At 46.4% G+C, this 20,904-nt stretch overlaps 2 protein-coding genes and 1 non-coding gene across 3 annotated transcripts in view; all 3 read left to right on the top strand.

Annotated features, from left to right (window-relative positions):
• The window catches only part of RPA2 (replication protein A2), a 317,593-nt gene that overhangs the window by 284,418 nt on the left and 12,271 nt on the right, over positions 1 to 20,904 (top strand). The gene's annotated exons all lie outside the window — the stretch shown is intronic.
• On the top strand, positions 300 to 19,682 carry PPP1R8 (protein phosphatase 1 regulatory subunit 8). The gene is made up of 7 exons (XM_058856752.1): positions 300 to 425; positions 7,945 to 8,005; positions 10,809 to 10,962; positions 11,561 to 11,781; positions 13,525 to 13,669; positions 14,773 to 14,837; positions 16,508 to 19,682. Exons 1-7 carry the CDS (start codon positions 370 to 372, stop codon positions 16,859 to 16,861), a joined length of 1,056 nt encoding a protein of 351 aa, XP_058712735.1. The 5' UTR covers positions 300 to 369; the 3' UTR covers positions 16,862 to 19,682.
• LOC131588187 (small Cajal body-specific RNA 1) lies at positions 10,059 to 10,223 on the top strand. Its single transcript, XR_009279531.1, has one exon. It is a non-coding gene; the product is annotated as a small Cajal body-specific RNA 1 (non-coding RNA).

Here is a 20,904-nt window from a genome sequence, read left to right on the forward strand (position 1 = left end):
CGCGGTTCCGGAGGCGGTACCGGTGCTGTCCCCGCGGTTCCGGAGGCGGTACCGGTGCTGCCGGCAGTTCCCGCGCCAGGGCCGGCCGGGGGCGGGGCCAGCTCTCGGGGCGGGGGCGGGGTCAGCTCTCGGGGCGGGGGCGGAGCCAGCTCTCGGGGCGGGGGCGGGGCCAGCTCTCGGGGGCGGAGCCAGCTCTCGGGGCGAGGGCGGGGTCAGCTCTCGGGGCGGGGGCGGGGCCAGCCCTCGGGGGCGGGGCTCCGTTAGGCCCCGCCCAGTCCCCGCCGGCGCCGCGCGGGGCACGCCGGGATCGCCGCGCGCCGATGCCGCCTCCCATGGTGCCCCGCGCCGGCTGAATGGGGCAGAGCCAAGATGGCGGCGAGCGCGGCCCCGGCGGGCGGCGGGTCCCTGTTCGAGTGCCCGAGCTGGTGAGCGCCGAGGCGGCCGAGGGGGATGAGGGGCGCGGGACTGCGCTCCCCGGGGCCGCACAGGGCTGGCCGGGCCCACGGGGTCCGGGCCCGGGCTCGGGCGCGGCTCTGCGGGTGCCGCCATCGCCAGCGCAGCGGGGGCCCCGGGCCCTCCCTGGGGTGTGAGGGCTTTTCCCAAGAGCTCAGACAGAATACGCGGTGTGGCAGAAATTAAATACCCTCCTCAGGGGATGTGTCCGCTACGGGAAATCTGTCAGCTTGAAAGTAGCCTGGGGTTTTTATTAGCTTGAGTTAACTCGGGGCTGAGTGCAGTGTTAAAGAAGCATCGCGACCGTGCCTTTGGCTGGGTTAGAGTCGTGGGAAAGCCCCCGTTGGAAGGAATCCCTGGAAATGTGGAATCCTTCCTCTCCCTCCTGCCTGAGGAGAGCTTTGCACCAGGGTACCCTTGTTGGTTTGTTCTGAGTGTTTTGATGCATCACTGAAGAGATCTTGGCTCTGCTGCCTTCTCTGGGTGCCAGAGCATTGGGATGGGCACCGCTGTATTTTAAATCTCACCTGAGAACTGGAGCGGTTCTGTGTCCAGCCCTGCCTGTCCCTGCAGAGCCCAGGCTGTCCCTGATCACTCAGCTGTGTTTTACCTCTCAGTGCTTGACTGCGGTTTAATTTACACCTTGTTTTTAAGTGCCTGCTTTAATTGGTAAAGCCCTTTAACCCTCTCATGAAAGATAATTCCTCATGTATTATAGGGTCTTATTTGTGCTGAACATACACAGTAATAAATATCTACATGAGACAGGATGGTGTTCCATAAGCTTATGACACAATAGACGAGATAAAGCCAAAAATTGTCCTGGATATTCAACTTGAAATATGAAGTATCATCCATTTTTTTTCCTAGTGTTTTTATACGATGGTAATCACAATATTTGTTATATTCCATGGTAAATTGGAAAGTCTTGTACATCTGAAAGCTGTAGATGGAGGAGCTAGGGAAGTACAGCTTGTAAAATGCTCAGTCACAGCGGCTTGTATGCTATTGCAGAGGAATTCCTAAAGAAATCCCATCTGGAGGAGAGAACTGTAACACCTGTAACTGTGAGGGCCTCTTCAGGTACCTGTTTGTGTCTTTAGCTGCAGCAGGGCAGGGTCTGACAGTGTTTCCCTGTGTTCCTGCCCTGCTTTGATTCTGAAGCACAATCTGTTGTGCTGGATGAGAAATGAGGTGGGATCTGGGAGATGATCCAAACCCAGGGATAAGGGGATAATCTCTGGGTGCCAGGTCCTGTTCTGTTCTCACATTTTCAAGATTATTTTGTAATTCACTTACTGCAACCTGAATGTCCTTTTACAGTAATATTCCAAAATAGTTCTGGGGTACAGCAAAGTTCCTGTCTGGACTCCTTCCTTATGCATTGTAAGGAAAGTTTTTATTTTCTCTTGGACTCTGTTGTATGTTTGTACACTGTTAATGGTTTTAGGGACCAAGTTGGGCAATTTGTGTGTTTGTACCTGTGAAGTAAAAGAGTTCCTGAGACAATTTGATCTTGTCCAATTGGCACATGCAGACATGGCAGCTAACACCAGTGAAAGCTTTGTGTATTTCCTTAATGCTTCTTTTGAAAACCAAAAGCTGTTTCAGAGGAGTAAAAATAAAAAAGTGAACTAGCAGGAAGCCAGTCTGGAGAGCTTCCAGTCACAGTGGTTGTGTTCTGCTGAATAGTGAACCCAAAATGGGAAGTGCTGGGTGATCCTGACTGGTGATAACCATGGCCTCATCCCATGGAAGTCAGGAGCTCTCCTACCAGGTGGATTTATCTATTTCTGGTTATTTTTCTCTTCTGCAAAACAAGTAGAGTATATTTCATGCTCCAGCTCTGGATGCCTTCTGCTGACATTTACTGAGCTGCAGATTCCAGCTCATGGTTTCAAAGTATTTGTTCCTTTCAGAGCCAGCCAGAGAGTGCACATGTGGAATCAGTGATGGGCCTTTCCCAGGTAGGGTTCTCCAGGGTGGAGGTGGTGTACAGGACCAATACTGGTGTCAAAGCTCTGACTTAAGAGGGTTTAAAGGTACCCTGCAGGAAGCTGGTCTTACACAAGCACCAAGAAGTCTCCTGCTGTGCAGGCAGCATTGTAGGGCTTCATTCCAAGTGCTTTAGGTGACCAGAAGCATGGAGTTGCAGAGGGTCTTCACAGGCAGAAGCAGATTCTTCTGTAGTGAGTTTTCTTCAGTCTCCTCAACCTCTATTAAAATCAAAATCACAGTCTTTACCTATCTGTTTATTTTCCTGTTTCTAAGGAAAGCTGGCTGGAGCCTGTGAACACCAGTCATGTGAGAAATACATCTTAGATATAATCAAAAGGAGTAGCTTTTTTCCTTGCCTTTAAGTTGTTGCTCATGCTTTTGAGGTTTGCCTCTACCATTGTCCCTGTTCTTCCATAGCTTGGATAGTATATGAGTGTCCCATTTCCAGAAAAGCCTTCTGCACTGAAAATCCCAGTTTTCGTCCCATTTAAGTTGTGGCTTTGATTTCATTTTTGCACTGTTATGGGTTGCTTCTTCATAATCCATACAATACTTATTCTTTCCTTCTGTTTCCAGCAGCTAAACTTAAGACAGATGAAAAACAGTGGCTGCCACCTGAATAGTACTTGCTGATGCCAGAATGTGTTTATGCATGTACTGTAACTCCTCTGTACACATTAGCCAAGATTTGGGCTGTGCATTTACAGTTGGCATAAAGGGTAGTACATTCCTTTAGTTTAAAAATTTTAGGTTACTATTATTATTATTATTATTATTATTATTATTATTATTATTATTATTATTAAATTACTAATTATTAGTTATAAATTATTAGGTAATATATTCCTGTAGTTTAAAATTTAGCTATTCCATGAGATCAGAAAATGTCTTTAGATAATAATTACATGTCTTAGTTTGATTAAGACTTTTGCAAACATTTTCTGGTGTATAGTTTTGAAGTGAGCATCAGATGTTTAATGGATACTGCCTGCTTGTCCTTTTGTCCTAGTGTAACTTGTGTTTGGAATTGTGACTCTTTCTTTACTCTCTTTGACACACCAGTAGTGGGAATGTCAGGTTTGTTCTGGAATGAACATACATTAGGAATAGTTTGTTCAAAAGCAGCAATTGTTTCTCTTCAGTTTCTTTGGCCAGGAACTGGAGATTCCTGGCAATGCTTTTACACAGATTTACTCTGAGCTCCAGAGTTCTGAAAATTCCACCCTGTCCTTGAAGTTGGACATGAAAGTGTGTACACTAGTCACAGAGGCCAAGATTTTTAGGAAGTGGCTAAATTTAGGTTCTGAGTCCAAGTTTAGAAACCCAAATAATTTGACCTAATTTTTAACTAACACAATAGAATTATGGCTGTCCTGTCTATGTCCTTAATAGCAACAACTCCAAATTTCTTGCAGTGACTTACTTCAGTCAGGCTGCTGAGTTTCAGCTGGATATAGATACTGTAACTCTGTTGGCATGTCAGCATTGAATCTGCACTGTGGAAGAGATCCTGATTTGTAAAATTTCAGTTCTCTTACTTGGCACATTCCAAAGTGATAATGGCCTTGTCCTCCTTCTCTGAAATGGTTTGTTACAGAGACATGGCCTGGCCTGTGGATCATGAAGTAAACAAAGCAAAGAAACCCAGTTTTCTGTTTCTAGTACAGAGGAAAGATTTCTTTGCTTGTAGGTATTTAAATCTTTTTAAAACCTATGCTGGAACCCAGTTTTATTCAGTGGTATCCCTTGTAAATATTTAAGTGCTGATCATTGTAAGCAGTTGATGTCTTCTGTAAGGCCAGCAAATCCATGGATGCAGCTGCTGTGGGAAATCCCAAGCATCATCATGTCCAGCTGCCTGGCCATGAAGGGAAGGGACTAATTATTCAGGGCAGCAAAAGAGGTGCTGTGTCTGCCAAAGGCTGTCAGGTGAACCATCACACACAAGAAATTATCATTTTAGGAAGCAACAGAGGATTCAAAAAAAAAGCTATGCATTTGTAAGGAATTGAAGAGGTAACAGCAGTTGAATAGTCTGTGATCTGACCCTATTAGTGTTAGGGTTTTTAATTAATTACCTTTACAAAAGTGATAACAATACTTGTTAGTGACATAAGTGTGATCAGCATAGAGACCAGATAATGATCCAGTCCTTTTGATATAATATGAATACCATGACAGTAAAAACAAGATAAAATGCAGAGGTGTATGGTAGGAAATGGAGACTAAGAACAAGAACTTCACCAAGCCAGAAAGTGACTATTCAGAAGTAAAAAGACACAAGTTTATCTTCAGAAATAAAATAACAGATACACAAGTATGTAGTCTGAGCACAGGATGACCATCAGTCCCCAGTAACACAAAACTGCTCAAAAACCAATGAAAACACTGCTACTGTACCTGATGGGTAATAATTTGGGGCAGTCCCAAGCACTCGTACAGGCTGGGTGCAGAATGGATGGACAGCAGCCCTTAGGAGAAGGATTTGGTGGTGCTGCTTGATGAGGAGCTCAGCATGTCCCACCTATGTGTGCTGGCACCCAGAGCCACCCCCCTGTGTCCTGAGCTCATCCCCCAGCCTGGGCAGCAGGGGACAGGGGGATTCTGCCCCTCTCAGGTGAGACCCCACCTGCAGAGCCACCCCCAGCACATGGAGCTGTAGGAGCCAGTCCAGAGGAGGCCATGGAGATGCTCCAAGGGCTGAAGCAGCCAGGCTGGGAGAGCTGGGGGTGCTCACTTTGAGAAGAGAAGGCTGCAGGGAGACCTCAAAGCCCCTTCCAGGGCCTAAGGGGGGACTTTGGACAGGGGATGGAAGGACAGGACACAGGGAATGGCTTCTCACTGCCAGAGGGCAGGGCTAGATGGGATGTTGGGAAGGAGTTGTTCCCTGGGAGGGTGGGGAGGCCAGAGAAGCTGTGGCTGTCCCTGGATCCCTGGAACTGTCCAGGGCCAGGTTGGATGGGGCTTGGAGCAGCCTGGGATAATGAAATGTGCCCCTGCCCATGGCAGGGGTGGAGTGAGATGATCTTTAAGGTCCCTTTCAACCTAAACCATTCTGGGATTCTCTGTGTGAGGTAGAGAAGTGTCAGTGCTGTTGTAACAGGTGTTCATGAAAATGCATCGCCTGTGTTACTTGTACTTGATGAAGCTTGCCTTTACTTAGAAAAGGGAATATTTTTTATAACTGAAGGGAAAGAATAAGAAAAATTAGAATGGAAATTAAAGGATGTGATGAAAAATTATATGGAAATGAAGCTGTCAGAATAAGAATGTTTTCCTGGTAGACATAAACGTTACAGTCCTGTCTTCCTCTGATTTCTGCAAGTAAATTACACTTTCAGTATATCTGTTCCCACTCTGAAAAGATAGGAATAATCTTGTGAAACAATTGTTCCATTGTTGCTCACTACTTAATACTAATTTTCCTATTTAATTCAGTGTCATTTGAATTAATTTTTGATGGCATAAAACCTGAAGTTCTCTCTAATAGAATATTCATGGCCTTGCTCTCAAGAATTAAATTTTTATACAGTTTCCTAATTTCACTGTATTCCATGGAGGTTTTGTTCCTGAGTAAGTAACCAAGGGAACCAAAACAAGCCAGTAAAACCTAGTTCTGTGTGGAACTGCATTGTAACAAGAAAAGGTGCACAGTGCCAAGGTGAAGTTGGGCAAATGCTTCAGTCCAAGTGGAATGCTTTGTTCAGTTGAAGCAGGTACATTTCTCATCAGAAATCTTCCAGAAAACACAGTGCATCTTTTTAATTCAGGAAATGTCTGTAATCATCCAGTCTGAACCACTTTTTAAGCTGAAAGCTGTCTGAACAGCTTTTTAAACTGTGTTGTTTACAACTGGAAGTTTAACAAGAAGAATGCTTCTAAGAGCACCCTGACTTTGTTGTATGTTATTTCCAGATCACCCCTGAAATACACTTTAAAATTAGCAGCATCAGTTGATATCTGCATTTCTGACTGACTGTGGTTTAAGCAATAGGTTGCTGAACTGTTAAGTGTAGAAAATTGGTATTTGAGTTCTCTGCCTGCCTGGGGTTTACAGTTTGTCACTCCATTTATCAGTTCTTTATTTTCTGACGCTTCTTTGAGTTACTTGGGCTCACTGATAGAGACAAAAAGCTCTAGTGTGGTTTATCCTCTCATCTTTTCTCTGATCCAAAGAATTTCTTTAATGATACTGGTAATGCTCATGTTCTCCTTGCCAGTCAGCTCTGTTAATTCTCTGGAATTCTCTTCACATCCTCCCTGGGAGCTTTGGCGATTCAGGAGGCACTCAGAGCATCCTGTGTCTCAGTCAGACTCACTCAACTAGTGACCATCACAATCAGTGCCTTTGCAAGTGCTGTTTTCAGGTCACTTGCAGGACGCTGCCCTGGGGAGGCACTGGGGACTCTGATGCACCATCTGGAGGGTACAGAAGAAACTGCTCGTTTCTCATTTCAAACACAAGCACTTGTGCTGGAGCCAGGCTGTGATAGGAGAGCGTTGGCCTTGGGGCAGTGCTAAGCACTCTGAGCCAGGACAATCTGCTGACGTCTTCAGAACAGTGTAGGAAAATTAGTCTAGTGGCTATTTTAGCATTTTGTTTACTGGAAAAGGACTTTTTTAACCTTGGACATAAGATGGGAATAAACTGCTCTCTTGTAACAGCATAAGGCCAGCTTTCTAACAAACTTTCTTCTAGGAGATTATTGCAAGAGATTTCCTTTCATATTTTACTCCTTGATCCATGAGGTGAGAGGTCTGATGGGGCAGAGCATGTGAAGAGTGACTGATACTTCCAAATCCAGGCATTACTTCTGATCCTCGAGATACTAGTTTTGAATATAAAACTGAAAAACCTTTCTACTTTTTTCATTAAAAGGCTTTTCAAGTATCTAATTTGGGCAGCCTGAACTATGACATTGACTGCACCGAGCAGAATGGGAACATGATCTCTGCAGAGTTCCTCAGCAGGGCAGCGGTGCAGCCAAGAATTAGGTCACTGCTGCTGCCTGGAAAGCTGGTCCTGCCTTAGAGAGAAGCAGCAGAGATGTTATCTGGGAGGAAGTACTAGAGATGCAGATTCTGAGATATCTCAGCAGCCAAGGGTAGAGATGGGCTATTTTGAGGAGCACGTGAAAAAACAGAGCTCTTCAGCAAACAGTCCCATCTCTAGTTGGTCTCTTCCTGCCTCATACCATGTGCTCTCAGGACTTGCTCTATTTATTGCATAAATCAGATGGTTTTTACCTAGAGAGGTAAAGCCTGTGATGCTTCATGTCCTGTTACCTTCACTCTTGCCATAAAAATAAATCTTGCTTTATGTGTTGTCAGAAGGAATTGGCAGGGAGGAAAAGGAAATTATGGGATTTTCATATTTTCCCCAAAATACTTCAGCTTACATTCATGTAGGTTTGGTCTGTAGCTCAAGCAGCTCTAATACAAATAAAATTTTTATTAAATGTTTTGATACTATATTTTTCCTTTATTTTCCAGGGCAGGGAAACCACCACCTGGCTTACACCTGGACGTAGTCAAAGGAGACAAACTCATTGAGGTATGGAAGTAGGATTTGATGGATTTCGTCTACCATGTACATAGGCACCAGCAGCAGAACATTCCCTGTCATTTTCCACACTTATTCATTAATATTTCCTTTCTCCTATGTATTCATTATCTTCAAATCAGTTTGTTTTGCTCTGAAACAATGAATGAAGTGACTTTTCCCTTGTCTGTGCAAGGCAGCCTCATGCCATGCAAGGCTTCCATCAGTTTAACCTCTTCCCTTTGTACTGCTTGTTTGAGAAACCTCTCTGGTCAGTTAATTTTTTTATTTTGCATTACAGTCAGATTAACCAGGCATCCTGTATTTTGCAAGAGTGCTGCTCTGTCCTACAGCATGAAATACAGTTTGAGTTGATTTTTCCTCCCACATTCAGGATCTTTGAAGTGTTGTGATCAGCACAGATACAGCGAGTTATTTTTATTACAGCACCACCTCATTTTTGATTTCATATTTTGTCTTAGATCACACTGAAAGTAATAAGTAAAGTCTTTACCATTGTTGACAGAGAGAACCCAGACAGTGAATGTGTTTCAGCTGTGGAGAATGTTTCAGGGTGTAGTGGTTTGACACTGGCCAAAGGCCAGGTACCCATGAAAGTCATTCACTTATCCTCTCCTGCTACAGTTGGGCAGAGGAGAGGAGAAAAAAGCTATTGAAAGGCTCATGAGTTGAGGTAAGGATTGGGAGAAAATAAATACTCTAAGGGCAAAACAGGTTCAAATTTAAAGGTATAAAATGAATTTATTATTAACAGAGTCAGAGGAGGATAACAAGAAGTAAATTAAGCCTTTAAAACACCTTTTTTCCCTCCTAGCCCCTCTCTCTTTCCCACCAACAGCACAGGGAGACAGGGCATGAGAGTTTTGGTCAGTTCATCGCTCCAGATCTACTTCTGTTTGCTCAGGGAGAGGAGCTTTCCTGTGCTGTGCCATGGGGTCCCTTCCATGGGCAACAGTCATCCTGAAACTGCTGTGGTGTGGGTTACACCTGGGTCCATGGGGTCCAGTCTTTTAAGGCTAGGCTGCTCTAGTTTGGAAGCAAGAGTCCTCTCTCTCCATTCGGGTCTCCCACTAGATCACAGCTTTCTCTGGCATCCACCCACTCCACCATGGGCACTTCTCCCATGGGCTGTGCATGGATCTCTGGATCCCCCATGGATCCCTGTGGGCTGTGCATGGATCTCTGGATCCCCCATGGATCCCCACAGGCTGTGAATGGATCTCTGGATCCCCCATGGATCCCTGTGGGCTGTGAGTGGATCTCTGGATCCCCCATGGATTCCCACAGGCTGTGCATGGATCTCTGGATCCCCCATGGATCCCTGTGGGCTGTGAATGGATCTCTGGATCCCACAAGGATCCCCATGGGCTGTGAGTGGATCTCTGGATCCCCCATGGATCCCTGTGGGCTGTGCATGGATCTCTGGATCCCCCATGGATCCCCATGGGCTGTGAGTGGATCTCTGGATCCCACATGGATCCTCACAGGCTGTGAGTGGATCTCTGGATCCCACATGGATCCCCACAGGCTGTGAGTGGATCTCTTGATCCCCCATGGATCCCCACAGGCTGTGAGTGGATCTCTGGATCCCCCATGGATCCCCACAGGCTGTGAGTGGATCTCTGGATCCCCCATGGATCCCCATGAGCTGTGAGTGGATCTCTGGATCCCCCATGGACTTCTGCATTGCAGGGGGAGTTTGTTTCACCACAGCCTGCAGAGGAACCTCAGCTCTGGCACCTCCTCCCTTCCTTCTCCACTCTTGGTGCTGCCATGTTGTTTTCCCTCACATGTTCTCACCTCCTCCTCTGACTAGAACAAAAACTGCTGCTCATAGGTTCCATTGCCAACAAGTTCCAAGTTAACAAGTTTAAATTCTGATTTAAAGACACTCACAAGATCCCGTAGCGCCGAGGCAAACAGCGCTTGGATGTGATCCTTGTGTTTCCCCATTCAATACAGGTTTTGCAGGTTTGTCTTTTCTGGTAGCCAGCAATAACCATTGGTAACCAAGGAAAACCACTGTTAAATCCTGTGAGTTACTGAGCACTTGATACTAACCGAGCCATCAGTGTCCCAGCCTCGTGCAGAGGCCTGAGGGTCACCCTGTGATTGCTGGGTCTGCAAAGTGCAACAGCAAAACAAGCCATGCAGTGTTTAAGCTCAGTGTATGAAGGAAGACACTGGGTTATAGCTCAGAGGCACAGAACATTTTGGAAACATTATCTTGAATTAAAGACAATAAAATATTATCTTGAATGAAAGACAATAAAATTATCTTCTCTGTTGATGATTTGTTGCGGTACATCCATGTATTTGTGTCTTTGCAAAATCTCTTAGAAGTGCTGCCCAGTCAGGGCAGTATTGGTTGTGTGTAACAGGTGCAGATGAAAATTTACAGGATGCTTTTGGTTTCCGTTATGGGTGAGAATGAGAAATGGTTTGATTTGTCATCCATCGAGGAATGTGTTAAAATCTCTGGGAGCAGATGTCAGAGAAAATTTCCTTTAGGAGGTAGTCTAATGCTTTGAAAAGTGACTGTCCTTCCCAGACTGTCCAGTATTGGCTAAAGAAGGGAGTAACTGGGACTCTCCCATATTCAGCTGTTCTGATTTTATAAAGAGCAGACTTGAGTTTATGTATTTAACAGTGCCAGACTAAACTGAAATATTGATGAGCTGTTGCTGCTTTGTTTTGAATTTGTTCTATTGATTCATGTTCTTGAATTTTTTTCAGGAAGATCCAAAAGGTTCTAGGAGTCTAATATGCTTCTCTGTTTAATATTCTACCTCAGAAACTCATCATTGATGAGAAGAAATACTATCTCTTTGGGAGAAATCCTGATCTGTGTGATTTTACCATTGACCACCAGTCTTGCTCTCGGGTCCATGCTGCCTTGGTCTATCACAAACATCTCAAGAGGGTTTTCCTCATAGATCTGAACAGCAGTAAGTAGTGTGGCATTTAACCAGACAGAAGAGCTATACTTCAGAGCTTAAACATTCTGAACCTGAGGCACTTTTTCCTTTTCCATTGTTGTCTGCACTGTGGGCAAATGGATATAATTTGAATTTGCATCATAGGGAAAGACAAGGGTTAGGGCAAAGGAATGTTTGCTCCAGTCAGCCTACAGCTGCCTCACTGGGCGTTTCAAACATTTCTAACTTGTAAGAGGCCAAAGGAAAAGAGGAAAGTGACTTGGCCTTCCTGTCACAATTTTAGTGAAGCCTTGTCTTCTGAGGGTCATTTCCCAAGGTCTAGAACCTGTCAGGTGGTTTTTTTGCACTGTCCAGACATAGTACATTGGGACCAGGAATACAGAAAATAACAGGTGTTTGTAATTTATTTCCAGTGATTTTTTTGAGGACTTCTGGTGTGTGTTATCTCAGTTTGTGAGATGGTGGGTCTACATAGCTGATGCTTTCAGCAGTACCTCAGTGCCTTGTACCTTGTACCAATTGTTACAGTTTCTGAGATTCTCAGCCTTGAACTGGAATCCCATGATCCCAAGCTCAGCAGACTTATTTTGCGTTTTGATGTCCTCAGCACATGGCACGTTCCTGGGTCACATCCGTTTGGAAGCTCACAAACCCCAACAGATCCCCATTGACTCCACGGTTTCCTTTGGAGCCTCCACCCGTGCGTACACGCTGCGAGAGAAGCCGCAGACGCTGCCCTCAGCCGTGAAAGGGGACGAGAAGATGGGTGGTGAGGATGAGGAGCTGAAGGGTTTGCTGGGGCTGCCAGAGGAGGAGACAGAACTGGACGTGAGTATGAAGGCACTCTGCCTTGATGGCATTTCCAGCAAGGACAGCATTCCCCACTCATTTGTGTAGTCATGGAATCATTTAGGTTGGAAAAGATCTTGTAAGATCATCAGGTCCATAAATCTAACACTGCCAAGGTGTTACAACCCACCCCTGAAGATGAGGTTAACTCAGGTTCTTGTTAAGAGATCCCTTGGGGCAGATTGGAGTGAAACAATGCTGAATAACCAGTTTATACACATATATATTTATAGCTATATATAGGATTTATTTTAGAATCATTAGGTTGCAGTGGAAGGAAGGTAGGTATCCATTTTGGTTATAATTATCTGTAATAATACAGAAAAATAGAAGTATAAAAATAACACTTAAGAAAACATAAAACAAAAAGAAAGAAAGGATATGAGTAGAAAGATCTCACCACCCGTGGGTCCAGCAACAAGACTTGATGTCCACTGGGTGAAGTGATGGTTGCAGTCTTGATCCACGAGGGTGAAAGAAGCCCTCAAACCACAGAGTTTAATGGCTTTAGGTGGAACACCCAGGTACCTCTTCTGGGCAGGGAAGTTTTACACTGTCTGTTGCAAACTGTGGATCTCGTGCAGTCCTCTGGTGAAAGGCCCAGAAATTATTCTGGGGGCATCTCAGGGAACTTTGATGGTTTATGACCCTTCCAATACATGACCCTGGCTCTCACATCTGTGCAACTGAGCCAGTTATGCCCCATCAGAGGGAAGAAAACCTTCAGCTCTAGGTGGGAATGGGAATGTCCCAGTACCTTCCCCAGAGGGGGAGTGGTCAGAGTTGAGGGATATAGTTTTACACCTGAACCGTTGTGTAAGGCAGGGCATTGCCCTGATGGAAAGCACTCACAGGATCTGCTTCTCCTCAGTTTCTTCCCATAATCGGGTTCAAAACCCAGCCTGATGCTAAACAAGGGTTGATTTGACAGTCATCCTCTGGTGCCCACACCCTCTGTGCCTCTCTGTTCCTTCATGCATGTCAGCAAAGCATCCACTGTGTTTGCAAATGGCCAATTGTTTAAGGCATTGACACGTTTCAGTCTGTCACACAAAAGACCCACAAAACCCTAAACCATGTCCTTAAGTTCAGTGTGTAAATGTCTTTTAAATACCTACAGGAATGGTCACTAAACAACTTCCCTGGCTAATGCTTCCTTAGGTTCAGGTTTTTAATTTCTTGGTTTTGAAGACAGTTTGAGGTGTCTTCTGCTGTCCAAGCCATCTCATCTGCAGTGATTAACTTGCTGCTTCCCCGAATCATGGATCTAACAATCTTACTATGCCAGTGGTCATCTTACAGGGTTTGCCAGAGACTCTCCAGCTAACATTGCCCCAGTTGGGGGTGATTTCCCACTCAGTTTCCATTGCCAGATGGCTGTGAATGCTGCCCTGTTCCCTGAGTTAGCTAGTGAGGAGGGAGAGCAGTGTCTCTGGCATTCAGACTGCAGATGTGGGAAAGGACCTCTCAGAATCATCAAGCAGCTCAAGCAGGGCCACCTGGAGTAGGCTGCCCAAGATTGTGCTCCATTCTAAATATCTCTGCAGAGACCCCACAGCCTTCCAGGGCAGCTCATTTCAGCCCTGAACCTCTGCTTGTTCTTGGGGTCTGAAGTGGAAACTAAACAATGTCCTGTGGTCTTCTGATGTGCACAGTCATGTGATTAAATCAGACTTCATACACTAGTTGCTTAAACTCTTTTGTTTGTAAATTTGCAATTAGAATCTGACAGAGTTTAATACAGCCCACAACAAAAGGATCTCCACACTGACCATTGAGGAAGGGAACTTGGACATCCAGAGGCCAAAGCGAAAACGGAAGAACTCCAGAGTGACATTCAGTGATGATGATGAGATCATCAATCCAGGTAAAGAATGAGCTTTAATCCTCAGCTGATGCCCTTCAGGACCTCCTTCCAGTATGCTCATAGGGATTCCTCATGGGTGCATATGGATAAGGAGAAAATTAATTTTGGGATCTGCTATTTCACAGAAGCTGCCGCCACGTCTCACTGAAGTCTGTGACCTCTTTCTGTTTCTTCTGTTCTGCCTGTAAAGCACCTGCAAGCTTTGAGCAGGATGGGGATATCAAACTCAGCTTCATTGTTCAGTACTATGTCAGATAATGGAGAAATGTCATGGGTCCAAAAGGAGGAAGGTGGTTTACAGTTTTTGCCCTCTTTAGAATCTCAGTGGGAACAGAATTTGCTTTTCACCTGTCCTTTAATGCTTTCTTTACCTATTGCCTCTGGGATGTCTCGAGTTCAGAGGGTTTTTGCTACTTCTCTGCACATCTGAACCAAGTCATCGCTAATCCTCATTCAAACATGCATTTGAAGATGTATCCAATTCCAAATTAGTCCTTTTTTCTCCCTTTGCTGCTCTTAGCTTATCAATCATACTTTATTTGGATAATATTCCTGTTAATAAGAGCAGCTAATTAATGAGCAGGTATTTTGAAACACACTGTGGAGGCGGTTTCTTTGGCACCCAGAGTGAGCATTTTGGTTTATAATGTGATGCAGTTCAGTGCTCAGAACATCCAAATGCAAACATCATCACAAAAAAAGGATAATTTTTCTGGACTTTAAGAGACTGATTGCTTCTGACTCCTGCTTCAAGGCCCCCCAAGGACTTGAGGAACCAACTGCTGTGCCTTTAGCACTTGCAGTGCCTTGTCAGCAGCAGCTTTCAGCCCAAACTGATCCCAAACTCATCTAGCTGCTCCCATTCTCCATCAGAGAGAAAGCCAGGATGCCTGATGAGCCACCTGGAGACAAAGCCACTCGATATTCCTCCCTTTATCTGGTCCCACTTGTGCTTACTGGGAGCTGCTGGAGCGCTGGCTTTGGGAGGAGAAGGTCTCTTCCAGATTTTTCATATAGATTCCATTACCCCACAGGTTTTGTTCTTCCCATGGTTCTGTTTTTCCCATGTGCTCACTGAAGGCATCACTGTTGTTGCTTTGCAGAGGACGTGGACCCATCTGTGGGGCGGTTCCGGAACATGGTGCAGACAGCAGTGGTCCCTGTTAAGGTACGGGGTGACTCCTGGCTTTCTCATTAGCACATGACATTGATGAACTCACTTTATGATTTATGAATTGAGAGTGCTCCCACGTGGAAAGTGTTTCACTGTTAAGCAGAAGTCCTGTCTGTGTTTCACAGTTGTCTTTTGTAGCAAATTTGACCATTTCCTTTCAAACCCAGCTTTAACTTTTTTCTTTAATAACACATGGGATCAATGTGTTGGTTTTTTTCCTCCCAAAAAGAAACACTTTCTAGAAATTCAGTGCTTTAGTTCCAGGTGTCAGATAAAACTGTGGGAAATGTGGAAAATAGAAGGGAAAAAGGAGAGTTTGTTTATTTGAATACTGTGTTTGACATTGTATAAGTTTGTGTACTAGAAAAAGCTAAGAAAAGAAAGAAAAAAAAAAGGTTTAGGCTTTGCTCCAAGATGAGTGTGTTGCCAGTATTCTATTTAATTGGAATATGCAAAGAGGGAGATCTGTAGAACCTCAGACGTCTAAGTCACTATTTAACAGCAATTTCACTTGTTGCTGGTATAGACTAAATAACATCATGTGGAGAAGGATAATATTGCATAAACCCAGACTGCAGGAGAAGATTCCAATGATCAGGAGAAAAAAAAACTCTAGTGATGTAGAAGTTGCAGTTTCTTTCTGTGGTGGGGGGAAGGTTTGTGTTTTAATGCTCTCAGGCACAGGGTGGGACTTGGGGTGTCATGTGCAGGGCCAGGAGTTGCAGTGAGCCCTGTGGGTCTGTTCCAAGCCAGGACATTCTACTCAGTCTTTATCCAGGACAAGCTCGAGACTGGCAGGAGTGTACAGGAGGTGAAGAGGTGCTCAGACTTCATCTGAGTTACAACTGAGTGTCAGCTTTCACACAGTCACACTCACAGAGACACTACAGAGAGCTGAATCACACTCACAGACACACCACAGAGAGCTGAATCACACTCACAGACACACCACAGAGAGCTGAGCGACAGCAGAGAGCCAGGAAGGGTCTCTGGATGGAGTTCCAGTGGGGTTTATTGCAGCCACACACCCAAGGGCTCCAGGAACAAAGACAGGGAGCCATGGAGGGGCCAGGGATATAAATGGGCTGGAGGGGGCGGAGCCGAGGGTCAGGGTCCAATAGGAACAGGGGAAAGTGGTGCATAGGCGGGGCCAGGGACAGGGAGAGCCAATGGGATCACAGGGGCGGAGCTCTGCAGCAAACTGGGGCCAATGGGGAAGCAGAGAAGGGAGAACTTTCTAGAGAAAGGACATAGAAGGTAAAAAGGGGAGGGACAGCCCCCAGGCCAGCGGGGTACAGAGAACTGGGGTACAGTAACGTGGTGGGGCAAAGAACCGGGGGAAAAACCTTTTCCTTCAATCTTTATGGGAGGGAAAACCTTCCTTTAATGCTTTAAGGTCACACCTTAGAGGCCTCTTTCCACACCATCACTGCCTCTGGCTCCGGAGCCACCACATCCCTTCCTGCACTGTGCACCTCGAAGAGTTTATTGCGGTTTTCAAGGGAACCCAGAGGAAACCTTGTAGGACAAAGACTGGGACATGGTCTGTTGGCACTTTGCATGTGGCAGATTTAGGTGCCTCTTGGGGGAAATGGTCTTGGCACCCAGTTTAAACATGGTGATGGTTTCATGCACTGTAATTCTTTAACTGTTTCTGTCTACAGAAGAAGCGCCTGGAGAACGCGGGCTCGCTGACCACGGACGAGTCTGCGTCACGGCGCATGCAGAGCTTCCCCTACAGTGGAGGATTGTACGGGGGGCTGCCCCCCACCCACAACGAGGCGGGGTCGCAGTCCCACAGCGTCCACGGCACCGCGCTCATCGGGGGGCTGCCCATGCCCTACCCCAACCTCGCCCCCGACGTGGACTTGACTCCAGTTGTGCCCTCCACAGTGAACATGAACCCGGCTCCAAACCCTGCTGTCTTCAACCCTGAAGCTGTGAATGAACCCAAGAAGAAGAAATATGCCAAGGAGGCCTGGCCGGGCAAGAAGCCGACCCCGTCCCTGCTGATCTGAGCCGGGCTGAGGGAGGGTAGGAGTTACCAACTCCAGAAACTTTTCATGTGCGGTATCGTCTTTTTAAAATTTCGGTGTCCTAACAGATGTAATACCAAGAATGGAGGAGTGAAATATCCTTTAAAGATCTGTCTTCAAATGTTTTTATATGTCTGTTAAAAAAAAAATACAGTTCCCATCTCCTTTTGAACCAAAACCCCTACAGCCTTTTCTTAGCCACTGCTGTCCCAGAGGTCTTTATGCTGAGTTTGGATCCGTAAGTCAAGGGGCAGTGACACAATTTAATTATCACTTATGGCATGACCCTGCAGGTCCGTGTATTTCAGTGTTGAGCTCTTTGTGGTGACACTGTTCCTGTTGGACATGCTCACAGCAGGCAGCTCTGTCAAGAGGAAATGTTTGTGGGGCCAAGTCTTGCAGAATCCCATTGGAAGGAGTTGTAAAACTTGCAGAATATAGGTCAGCTTTTATTTTTTTATATTTTCAAAACTCCACTAATGTGGGACATTCTCTTTTTTTATTATTATTATTATTTTTAGTTTGGCTACAGCTTCTTTTAATTTCCTCATAAAACACTAGATCATCCCACGAGTCATGAGTTGAGATGGATGAGCAACAGGTGGGTTCCTCAGCTTTGTTCCAGTGCTGCAGAATGGGGTCTGTGGGATGGATACAGGCTGCAAACTGTTGGAGCATCCGAGGATCAGGCACTGTGTGGTGACTCCCCTGGATAACTCAGGGTGTGACACAGTGGAGTTTCTTTTAGACTTGGTGGCCCATGTAACTTATATAGTTTCATTTTTATTTGCAAATGGAACTTTAAAGTTTAGATTGTATGAGATTCAACAAGACAGAGAGCTGGAAGGACTGGCACGTTCCACACACACAAATATTTTGGCTGCTGGGAACTGCAGGTGAGAATTGAGTGCTGCAGAGAGCCAGAATAGGAATTCTCAGTGGACTTGGGTTGTTGCTCAAGCCCTTTAATTCCTTAGGTTTAAATTTGAAAGTGATTCACATACTCAGACATATTGTGGCTGTACTTTACACAAGGTAAGGCCAGAGCTCTATTATTGTGTTTACTCTGGATTTTTGTACACACTCTAAAGCAGTTCAGCCACAAGTCACATTCCTTTAGTGTTTGGGGGATCCAGGAAATGTGCACCAAAATGAGAGCATGTACCTGGCTGTTCACTGTGTGCAAGGACTGCAGCTACTTGGGGAACTAGTGCCAGGTTGCTGGATCAGGGCTGTGTTCCAGTGAGCTGGGATGGTGCAGGATCAGGGCTGTGTTCCAGTGAGCTGGGATGGTGCAGGATCAGGGCTGTGTTCCAGTGAGCTGGGATGGTGCAGGATCAGGGCTGTGTTCCAGTGAGCTGGGATGCTGGATGGTGCAGGATCAGGGCTGTGTTCCAGTGAGCTGGGATGGTGCAGGATCAGGGCTGTGTTCCAGTGAGCTGGGATGCTGGATGGTGCAGGATCAGGGCTGTGTTCCAGTGAGCTGGGATGGTGCAGGATCAGGGCTGTGTTCCAGTGAGCTGGGATGCTGGATCAGGGCTGTGTTCCAGTGAGCTGGGATGCTGGATGGTGCAGGATCAGAGCTGTGTTCCAGTGAGCTGGGATGGTGCAGGATCAGAGCTGTGTTCCAGTGAGCTGGGATGGTGCAGGATCAGGGCTGTGTTCCAGTGAGCTGGGATGGTGCAGGATCAGAGCTGTGTTCCAGTGAGCTGGGATGGTGCAGGATCAGGGCTGTGTTCCAGTGAGCTGGGATGCTGGATCAGGGCTGTGTTCCAGTGAGCTGGGATGGTGCAGGATCAGGGCTGTGTTCCAGTGAGCTGGGATGGTGCAGGATCAGGGCTGTGTTCCAGTGAGCTGGGATGGTGGATGGTGCTGGATCAGGGCTGTGTTCCAGTGAGCTGGGATGGTGGATCAGGGCTGTGTTCCAGTGAGCTGGGATGCTGGATGGTGCAGGATCAGGGCTGTGTTCCAGTGAGCTGGGATGCTGGATGGTGCAGGATCAGGGCTGTGTTCCAGTGAGCTGGGATGCTGGATCAGGGCTGTGTTCCAGTGAGCTGGGATGCTGGATGCACCTGACCCATTTTCAGACAGATGCCCCAAAATCTCTGTGAGTTCTGTTCTGCAGTGATTGCTTCTATCATGTCCCTGAGGTGCCAGCAGGCAGCCTGTTCTCTTCCCTCCCCACACCATCACATCCAGCTCAGACTATTCCCTGTGTGGATTTAGCACCTGCTCCATGATCCAGCTGTGCTGCTCTGTGTTTAAGTTGCCATTGATGATTCAGCTGTTGGGCGTTTGTTCTGCTTCCCAGTGCTCCCACAATGACTCAGAATCTTCCTCTCTTTAGTCTGGCCTATAGGATTTTCATTTCCCAGCCAGTTGCTTTCTGAAGGCAACTCTTTAGGGTAAGACTAGTCAGGACAAACAAAATTGAGCAGGTTTCCTTATTTTCCTTTCTGTTTTGGGGCATTTTTTTGTTTGTTTTATTTTGGGGGGAAGAGGGTTGGGTTTGGGGTTTTTTGGGATTTTTTTTTTGCAAGTGGCTCTTTGCAAGATTTTTCTTGACAAGGGAAACTTCACTGCTCGTTGTTTTTTAAAGCTCTTCTCCTCCCAGACTCTGAACCAGCTCTTATTATTTCAGAGCTTAGGGGCCACAGCTGGCCAGGAGGGGACAGGAACATCGAGGGGCTTTGTACAGACATTTGTACACTTGTGTAATATGTAATAGGCCTTTTCACACTTCTGTTGAGCTTTTTACCTGTAACCTTTACTATGTTGTAAATTAAATGCAGTTTTTGCCAGGTTGGAGAGTGTAGTGTGTTTGTTCCAGTCTGCACTGGTACAGCTGCCCATTGTGCTGTGGCTCAGGGGAGGATCCTGCTGTGGCAAAGTGCCCTTCTCCCTGCAGGCCTTGTCCTTGGGCTGCAGCTCCTAAAGCTGCCCCAGCTGCTTTGCTTTTCACCTGCTCTGCTGCCTCGTGCTGCACTTTGGTACACGAGCAACACTTAACAGTGGATTTTGAACAGTTGTTTCTTTTGTTTGCCAAGTTGAGTTTTATCTGGTTCTGGCCTAATCCTCTTTGTAAGTGGTACCCCAGAGCCCAGTTCTGCTGCTCTCATTGCTCAGCCTGCTCCTCCTTGTGCAGGCTGAGGGCACCGTGCCCTGGCACTGGATCTGAGAGCTCTGGGGACAGCTGAGTGGCCAACAGCAAACTGGACACAGTTTAACACAGGTAACCACAGGGCCTGCAGTGCAGGGTTGAGAGGAACTCCCCAGCTTTGCTGAGTTCAGTAATATTTAGGGCATACATAAGTTTTTTCCCAGTGCAGCAGCAGCTGGGGCAGGTGCCCTTGCACTGCAGTGTTGACAGAAGGCTGAAGTTCACAGCTCGTGTGCCAGCTGCTCACCCACTACAGGCAGAAATAGCTGGAAGAGGTGAAGATGTTCCCTCTGGGGTCTGACACTCAGTCTGGGTGTGTTCATCTGTATTAAATGAAGGATTAAAAGGGAGGAAATAATCTGAAGCTCTCTGCACTGGTAATGCAGAGATGGGAACCAAGTGGAGACTAGTTTGCAGCTGAATCAATGAACTAAAGAAATTGGTAATAGTGTCCAGGAACATTTGGCCTTGCAGAACTTCTGAGTTACCACTGTAACCCCTCCTCCCTGGTCTGGAAATACATAAATATATAAAGGGTGCAGCATCCAGCCCAAGAGCTTGATGTGAGGTACCCCATGGACAGTGAGGTACCAACACATCAGCCCCTGGGCCTGGGACAGGACTTGGGGTGGAGATGAGAGCCCCTGGGGCTCTTCAGGAGAGCAGGAATAGCTTCCAGTGCAGAGTAGGTGAGTGGCCAGGTGAAGTGTGTACTGACGTAATTACACCAAGGGCTTTGAAACCTCAGTGGCACCAGGAGAGACCCCCCAGGACTGCAAGACACAGCTTGGGACAAGCCAAGGACCTGGGGCTGTGCAATGGCTGATGCTGGGCTCAGATGTCAGTTGCTGTTTACAATGTGTTT

This window comes from Poecile atricapillus, chromosome 24 (genome assembly GCF_030490865.1).
Source record: "Poecile atricapillus isolate bPoeAtr1 chromosome 24, bPoeAtr1.hap1, whole genome shotgun sequence".
Classification (NCBI taxonomy): Eukaryota; Metazoa; Chordata; class Aves; order Passeriformes; family Paridae; genus Poecile; species Poecile atricapillus.

Excerpts from the sequence above, each read along its gene's own strand:
- PPP1R8 (XM_058856752.1), top strand. The coding sequence starts at position 370 with ATGGCGGCGAGCGCGGCCCCGGCGGGCGGCGGGTCCCTGTTCGAGTGC. Across the intron at positions 11,782-13,524 it reads AGGAGGAGACAGAACTGGAC|AATCTGACAGAGTTTAATAC; the intron begins GTGAGTATGAAG and ends ATTTGCAATTAG. Across the intron at positions 14,838-16,507 it reads CAGCAGTGGTCCCTGTTAAG|AAGAAGCGCCTGGAGAACGC; the intron begins GTACGGGGTGAC and ends TTCTGTCTACAG.